The following is a 9557-nucleotide window of genomic DNA, read 5'->3' on the forward strand; positions in this document are numbered from 1 at the left end:
GCGTACCCATAATTTTCGTACCTGAATGTTGCATAGAGTGATTGGACACGTCCTCGATCAGCCAGGTCCTCGATCAAAATTATGTTTTTTTTTTGTATCTTTTTCAAATAAACTTGATAAAACACGAACTTTCTTTGCTTTGTTTTTCCAACACATGTAAGTACTTTACTAAACTCCCACTGAAGAGTATTTATGTGAGGTCAAAGTTCACGCAGCAAACGATTCTAAAAACAATGGTAAAGTGAAAGTAGAAATTACGGATTATTACCCAATAAAAAATTAAGTGCATCTTTTCTCCTTAGCTCTAATATTTATACAAAATATACAAAAATGACAAAAAATAACTACTTTTGATAATTATACAAATTTTTTTCCTACATAATAAAATTAAGTAAGCTTTTAGCTCTTTTCCCAGGAAGGGGGTGGGTCGATTTCCTACAGTAATCTAGGTCAGGGATCAGCCACTAAGAAAAGATGCTAAATATATGCATATTTTGCCCAAAATACATATTTTCCGCTTTCTTAAGAATAATTAGATATTTTTACATAATATCAAAAGTAAAAAAGTAGTAAATTAAAGGATAGAAAAACACATAGGTTACAAACCACTATATTTTACTGTGTTTTTCCCCTTGGTTTAACACCACTATATTTTTCCCCTTTGGTGACACTCAATTATATATTTTCAGCAATGCCTAGGTCTCAGAGGACCCATCCAGATCAAATATATATTATAGTGAGGCAAAACATATTGTGACCCAGGGCTATTCCGTACGTAAAGCAGCTATTGAATTAGGCCTTCCTTTCACCGTACAGAACCATATCAATGGGAAATACAAGGGTTATATTACAAAATTAGGGGAAGAGTGTATGTTAAAGCCTTCGGATGAACAAATTCTGATAAATTATGCAACATTCATGGCATCAAGAGGCTGTCCTCATTCTAGATTAATTTTAAAAAATGTTGCAAGAGAGATTATTATCAGTCATGGAGGAGCTAAACGCATGGATCCCAGTAAAATATCTCAAATAAATCTTTTCTATTTTATTCACATTTCTTTTATATATAAACTCCAAATTTTGTCATACAAGTATTAGTTTAAACATTTTTTACATTATTATGTCAAAATTAGCTGATCGACGACGTGTCTATTATCCTAAGAAAATTTAAAATTTGGTGGTCTATGACCTATGTTGTTATTTTTATGTTTAATGGTTGCTCCCTAGCTTAAAATATGACGTTTACAAGAAGAGTGTCTGGTGATATTTTTCAATGGAAAATATTACTCATAGGAGGCAAGTTTAATTTGTTGGGTGTAATTTTACAATATAATTGATCGAGGACATGTCCACTGAGTCTACCTTGTCAATAATAATATAACAGTGAAAAAAAAAAATTTAAATTTTTTTTTTAATATATTGATATTTTATTGAATAAATAACAAGGTCAAACACATTTTAGGTCAAATCAATGCAACTAGCACCTGTGGATTAGATTGGTCAGTTAATTCTGTTTGTGCAAAAATTACTAAAACTGTTGGTGTTCTTTTTCACGGATTTGTATTCAAATCACTTTGGGGTAGTTTTAGGTTGTATCGTTTGTTTCCTTGTTAAGGATTAAAATAATTTAAATTTGTCTTTCAACTGGTCCACCAGGGCAGGAGTATTACTGTCCACACACACTTTCTAACAACAAATTGAAGTAAAATCTTATTTACATTTAGTGATGTAGGAAATGGCGCATGATGTCCAATGATCAGCTATGGGATTGACTTTGTTTATAGATCTACCTGTCTGATAATGCAGGTATATAAATTAACAATTTTTATCTAGGGGCCTAGACTATTTTACATTAGTTATTTAGGCATTTCTTCTAGAAAGCATGGGCCCTACCCAAAAGTTAAGACCATTGCGACTGGATCCCTGTTATTTTATATCCCTGTAATGGAAGCACGATGGGCATGGCAGGTATTAATAATTGTCATTTAACAGTAACTGTATAAACCTTTTGATTGAAATTTCCTATAAACCCCCACACCCCTAAATTTCATTATTTTCAATATTTTATAAACTTTAGAATGAAAAGACAAATAAACATATATAGTTCTATATTATTATCACACATTTATAATAAATGTTCCTTTGTCAGGGTGCAACTATTCAGCTTTCTCTGGATTTGATTCTTAATTCCATTAATTTCGATTTAAATAGAATTTTCAACATGTGATCTTCTTGTCAAACGAATATAGAATGAACCAAAAAGGCAGAAGCGCAAGAGACAAAAAAAATTACCGCCAAAAATATAGGCGACCAATAGAAAGTTGTTTACTGCCTACGTAATGCATAAATTAAAATTCACCAATGAAAAAGAGTTTTTAAAAAGGTCAAATTCATTCAACCTTATAATTAAGTAATTTTAGTTCAAAATAAACAAAATTATAAGTTATCATTTAAAAGAAAACACAAGAGAAATTTTGATCTTGATATCATATTATTAGGTAATTCGAGATCACATGTTTCACATTCATATTAAATGATTATATTATTCAATACAAATAGAAATTGTTTCATCATGAAACTCAATCAAAATGTCTTTGTCTATCCACATGACAATCCATTAATCATTACAGAAGTAATATTCATAATCCAGCCACACCCATGGCCATGAAAAATACAAACAAAAAACATTACAAAATACAAAACATCAGCAAATATAAGTTCAGATACATACAAATCTACTAAGAGGCTTTCATACCACCTCCTTAGTAGCATAATCTCCAAGACTGGTCATTACCAACTTACGAGACTGAGCCTTTCTTGAGAAACAGTGTGTCTCAAGCAAAGGCATAACGTACATATATCAACTAATGCATATATTTGAATATAAACATTAAATTCAATATCCAGAAACACTCTAGAACAAGTGTATACACAATAACAAAACCACTAAGAGGCATCCTTTTAACCTCCTTAGTAGAAAGTAATCTTCAATACTAGCCATTGCCAGTTTGTAAGATTTAATCTTTCTTGAGTAACCAAGTGCCTCAAGCAAAGACATAATGACATTAGAACATGACACTATTTTACGAATGTATATTCTAAAGATTATAATAATTACGAATTACATATTTTACTTAAAAAGCTGTCTAGAAATACAAACATTGAAACTTGCAGTAAACATGTAGCGCTCATCCAACACTAAGTTGTAATTACTTTAAGTGAGCAATGGTATTAATGAAAAATTCTTTCAAACGCCTTGTACCTTCTAGGTTAAGATGTAAACCACCGTCTTTTATAGCATAATACTCACGACGGGGCAAGCCACATTTAAGAAAGGGTTTGAAAGTTCTAATGAAAATAACATTTCTAGATTTGCATAGTAAAACCAATTTATTGTTTAAATTTTTAACCCTATTACCAGTAGTATCAAAATCTATAGGGCGTGGAATAATTGCAGATACAATAATGCTTCCAGAAGATTGTTGACGAACATTGGAAATCAAATCGTTAAAAGATGAGATAATCTCATCTTCTGAACGAGGGCCAGTTACATCATTGGTACCAACATGTAATATGACATAAGCAGATCTAAGATCAACTTGACCTTGTGAAATACGAAAACTTAACCTTGAAATATTAATTCCAGGAAAGGCTGTTATTTGAGTATCCCAAATACCTGACACATTTTTGGCAATGGAGTCTGAGACAATTGTACACTTTCGAAGTGGTGGATGAGCTACATGTTCTGAAAACATACAAGAACATTTTATTAAAGACTATATTTAAATCAAACATAAAAAACATGAGAAATATCCTTCATAATTTTACACTTATCTTCAGTGGATAGTGAAATATAACGTTTATAAACGTCAGAATGCCAATCTCCAAGAATTTGAATTTCATCTGAACTAATATTATTCTTAAAGGCAAGGGTAGCAAAACCACGCCTAAATGAATGAGAGGAATATAATGATGAGTCAAACCCAAGATCATTTAAAACCTGACGCAATTTATTTTGAAATAAATAATAAGTTACCGGTTTACCATTAGGTAAAAGAAATAAAGCATCTGCAGATTTCCCAGGAATGACCTTTAACATGTTATCATATGCAGTAACCGGACACAAACAAGAGCCTGGTAACTTTAATAGAGGAGTCTGTAAAAGACGTTCTCCAAACTGAATTGTTTTGGTCCAATTCATAGTAACTATTAAGTCACCATGAACACGAGTAACATCAGACCTAATCAAACATTTATGATTAATTAAATCTTTAAGTGTAGTTGGAACTAAATTTGACTTTCGTGCCAACAGAAAAAATGCAAATAAAAATAAACACCAAAAAACTAAGTTTTCTGGATCTTTAAAATTCAACGTCAAGTAAATCTTAGAAAGAATAAAAGGAGTTATAGGTTGAGCTTGTTTTACACAATGACATTTCAATCGGGAAATTCCACGAAGAGTGAAATTTATCAAAAACGTATTCATTTCATTCAAATTATAACCCAATAACTGATGAACAGTTCTTACACCACTTAAATAATTTCGAATACTAGCCACAGATTTAAAAGATCTACTAAGAAATTGGGAATATAACTGAATTGTTTCAGTTGAAGCAGGTAAATAACAGAAATTGAAATACAAACAAAATAATATAAATGATTCCCATTGAATTTTTAAATTTTTTCTACTATTTTCTGCATATGCTGAAATATTAGACAGTTTTAAATCTGTCTTGAGAGTCTTCAATTGCAGATCTGCAAAATAAACCAGAAGACAAAAAGAATTACCAGTCATTAACAAAAGCAAAATCTTGCTGTAACACCTCATAATGATCTAAATGAAAACCAGATGTTAACCGAAAAAATTCATCTTGAAATTTTTTGTGTTGATACCAACGAGATAAGCAATCAGATATACGATTGTCCGTACTAGATAAATGTACAGCTCTTATCTCACATTCAGCTTTGGCCGTCAAAAAACAAAATTCTCTTAAACCATCTTGCAAAATAGGGCATCTAGCTTTGCCAGAATTTAAAACTGAACAAACAACCTCATTATCACAATTAACAATTATTTTCTTACCCTTGAATTCAGGAGACCACAGTCTTAGGGCCAGAATAATACCAAGTAACTCGAGAACAGCTATTGAGTAATTTTGACCTAGTATGTTATCAGGGAAATTTGAGTGAAAATACTTCCCTTTGAAAAAACCACCACAGCCTGTAAGACAGGAATCCGTCGAAAAAATTGCATCAGGTCTTGACCAATTTTCATATATCAAAATAGACACTCCATTATATTCTTGTAAAAATTTATGCCACCATAAAATATCTTTTTTAACTTCTGATGGAATTAAAACATAAACATGAGGAAGATAATTATACAATTCTTTAAGCCAATTTATGAGTCTACTTATAAAAATTCTGCTTGACCGCACACAAGAAGCCACAAAATTTAATTTACCAATAAGAGACTGTATTTCTCTTAGCGTTGCCTCTGTTTTAATTAACCATACTTTAATTAAATTTTTGATTTCAATTAAACGCTCCGGTGTTACTTCCATTGTCATAGAATTTGTATTAAATAGAACACCCAAGAAGGTCATTACTTCTGAAGGTGTACAAGCTTTATTCACAGATTCAATAAAACCACATTTACTAAGAATTTGTCCTAAACAATCATATGCAAAAGGAGCATTAATCTTCGTTTCAGCCCCTGCTAAATCATCAAGATAATTGAGAATACAAAAACCTATCTTATACATAATAAAGGCTATTGCATTCGTAACCCTTTGACATATCTGAGCAGCTGATCTAAGCCCAATGCTTAGAACAGTGTCACAAAAAATATGTTTTTTCCAACAAAAAGCCACCAGATTATAGTTGCTAGGACAAATACTGATTTGTCTATAAGCTTTTCTCAAATCCTTTTTAAACAAAAGACAACCTTGACCTTTTGATTTTATTAAATGAACAAAATCATCAATTCGAGGAAAAACTAAATCAACACGTTCACCCAAATAACAATCTTTATTATTAAAATCATTCACAGCCTGACCTTTGGGCATACTTAAATCTAAAATAATCCTTCTTTCTTCAGTATCCTTTTTTGGAACTGAATTCAATGGAGAAATTTTTAACTCAGAAGTAAAGGGATTTTTCTTAAAAGGGCCTATAATACATGAATCAGCACTTTCTTTACCTAAATAATTATTAATATCATTTGGATAATCATTAGCGCCAGAATGATTCTTGTACTTCCAAGAATCCAAATGATCAAAATGGAAACCTTTATCAATAAAACCAATCGGAAAACCATATTTCAAAAGATCACAAACTAACAAATCCCTATAATCCGTACCTAACATACGTCTCATAAATTCAGTATTGATTTTATCATTAACCTGAATTTTGCAACCTTCATAATTATAAAGACCAGATTGGCGTACCTTCTCATGAATAAAAACTTTATCATAAATAAACATCAAATCTTTTTTAGTGACATTACAAATGTTACATTTAACTGAATGTTTACAAATAGTATTTTCAATAACTGCTGAATCAACAATATTATTACCCTGTGTTTTACAAAATTTTGGAAAAAATAGATCTACAACATTTTCATTAATTGTCACATTTTTTTTAAGATGATCATATCTATCCACAAGTCAATTTGTGGAATACGGGCATGAACTTGAACATTCTGGATGTTCCAACTTGACCTTATCTTTTATCCAACAAGATGCACAGATATGTTGAGATAATCTTGCAATGCCCTTAACAACAGTAATATGAGGCGCTTTTTGCTGACATTTATTTCTTTGAAATTGACTACAGAACCAAACTCTTTCTGTAGTAACACTAGTATCTGATCTACTTTTTTCAGTCTTATGACGAACATTCATTGATTTTTTGTTAACATTACTCACATGACTAGATAAAATTGCCGATTCAACATATTGATACGAATCTCCCCATTTAAGATGGCCTAGTTCAATCTCTCTTAAAACAGCTGCATACAAATTCTTAACAACTACAAAGTCATAGGAAGAACAAAGATACATAAGTTTCTTTAATAACTCAAGTCTAGCCTTACGTTCAGAAGCTTGCATAGACGGGGATGAAATAATTTCTAATTCCCCTGCAACAAACAAATTCCATTCTAATTTGTCAAATGTAATTGAGCTAGTGACATATTCAAATCTTAGACTGGATTGAGGATATTGTTGTCTACTGACTACTTTATCCCCAGCCTTAGCCAAAATACCAGACCTAATTTTATTCTTCGAATAATGAAAAGTATCAACATCAGAATCTTCTGATGAACTTAAACAATTAGACACCTTTTTCTTCATATTCTTTGATATCTTATTCAAACTTTCATCACTGCAAGTGTCTGAATCTGAATGAGAAAAAATATCCAAACCAATTTTACTAATTTTCGACTTTGCTTTCCTTCGTAGATCTGTGTTTTTTCTCAAGTCATTAAGCGTAACATGCTCAATATCTACATTTTTACTCGAATCATCAATAACTGGTTTTTTACTAGAATACAAATTGATACCTCGTACGATCTCACCTCTTAATTTTTTAACGTCCTGTTTCTTCTGTTCAATTTGTTTTCTCAATACGTCTGCTTCGGATAACTGTTCCTTAAGAACCCGTTCTTCTTGTTGTAAGGCGCTCAGCTCCTTCTTCATCTGAATGATACCAGAATCAGTCTGACGACTTTTTCTATTCAAGTCTGTATCCCCAGAAAATTCATCATCCTCGTGAAAACTGACATTTTTAGCGGAAGCGGAAGTTGGCAACAAGGTCGCTTGTGTAGTTTCCTCGGAAAACAATTTAATATCTTCCATGTGTTCCTCTGTCCAGAAGGATTCCTGGTCCTCATCTCCGAATCCGTCATTTAACAATTTATAGTCCACTCTTTTACCTCTAGAAGGTAATATTTTTTTCTTCTCCAGTTCCTTGGACGCCATGTTAGTCCCAAAATACAAACAGCTTACGCGGCACGAAGTACCGAAATAAAGTTCATTCGTATTCAACGAAATATTATTTACTGAATACGAAAACTCCTCTTGGTATGCACTATAAAATCCTGATGAATAATACACCAGTCCATAAATCAAATAAAATACCAACATATGTGGAACAATTCTGTAAAATAACTTTCAATAAATTTGTGGTATAGAATTTTCAACATGTGATCTTCTTGTCAAACGAATACAGAATGAACCAAAAAGGCAGAAGCGCAAGAGACAAAAAAGTTTACCGCCAAAAATATAGGCGACCAATAGAAAGTTGTTTACTGCCTACGTAATGCATAAATTAAAATCCACCAATGAAAAAGAGTTTTTAAAAAGGTCAAATTCATTCAACCTTATAATTAAGTTATTTTAGTTCAAAATAAACAAAATTTCGATTTGATTATTGAGGCTAAGTTAACATTAATTTTATGTAGGGAATACTTTAAAAATAATTTTTAACTACACTTAAACTTTATTTAGGACATCAAACAAAAACATACTGAATAAAACTTTTAAACAACATAGCTAGAAAACAGAAACCATATCATGTTACATTCAACGTGTTTTGATTGGATAAGCGAGAACACGTTGTCAAGTAAAGAAACGCTTATATTATATATAATATTTAAATATAAAACATTCAATTAATATCAGAAAGTCAAAGTGTTTTTCCCCTACTTTGGGAATGGTGCTGGTACAGTTAACGGTACCGGACAGATTGGGAAAAAATCTATCGGTTTGACTTAAATTGGGAATTTTATTTTAGATGCAAAATATTTATTGGGAATTTCTTTTATCCAGGGAGTTGATGAAAATTTTGCATAATTATACACTTTAAAATCATGTATTATTAACTTTAAAGATTATTTTTGCTGCTTGAGGTTGAAAAAAAAATGATAATCATAACAATTGTACATAAATAATGTTTAGTAGGTGTGAACATTAAGTACGAAATGAACTGGGTACGAATATCACTCATGTGGTTTTACTTGGTTTTTATCGTATATCACTTATCAATACGGAAGGCTCCGAGGCATGCATTACTGTTTTTAGAGGAAATTTTCAGTGTTAAATTTGGAATTTATCAGTCATGAATTGGAAAATTTGCTGTCTATTTTCTATTGGGAACGGTGTCGTTTTTCCGGTATCAGTTATATAAGGAAAAACACTGGGTTGTTGTTAAGATTTTAGTCATTGACTAGATTTCTACCAGAATTTTTTGGGTATAGATGGATACCGAAAATAAGCTATTTTCGCGAAAATAAGATCGCGGCTACGAAAATAAGATTTATTTTTTAAATAGTGCATTTATCTGTTGAAATAATTATGTAAAATATATATTTATGGATTCATTGAATGATTTTACAGCAAATTAAAATTTCAGAACCAAAAAAATATTTAAAAAAGTGAAGTTTGAGCCGAAAATACTATCGTACGAAAATAGCTCAAAATTGCTGTTAAAGCGAAAATAAGATCGGGTCTACGAAAATAAGATTTATTTTTTGATATAATGTATAAAACGTATTT

The 9557-nt window shown here is 31.1% G+C and overlaps 1 protein-coding gene across 1 annotated transcript; it reads right to left on the reverse strand.

Annotated features, from left to right (window-relative positions):
* Window positions 1-2099: 2099 nt before the first annotated feature.
* Window positions 2100-8693, reverse strand: LOC132758074 (uncharacterized). Its single transcript, XM_060749587.1, has 2 exons — window positions 7580-8693; window positions 2100-3745 (listed from the first exon to the last, which is right to left on the reverse strand). Exons 1-2 carry the CDS (start codon window positions 8145-8147, stop codon window positions 3210-3212), a joined length of 1104 nt encoding a protein of 367 aa, XP_060605570.1. The 5' UTR covers window positions 8148-8693; the 3' UTR covers window positions 2100-3209.
* Window positions 8694-9557: the final 864 nt, after the last annotated feature.

Source organism: Ruditapes philippinarum, unplaced genomic scaffold (assembly GCF_026571515.1).
Source record: "Ruditapes philippinarum isolate M1 unplaced genomic scaffold, ASM2657151v2 ctg1077_1_1_1_1, whole genome shotgun sequence".
Taxonomy (NCBI): domain Eukaryota; kingdom Metazoa; phylum Mollusca; class Bivalvia; order Venerida; family Veneridae; genus Ruditapes; species Ruditapes philippinarum.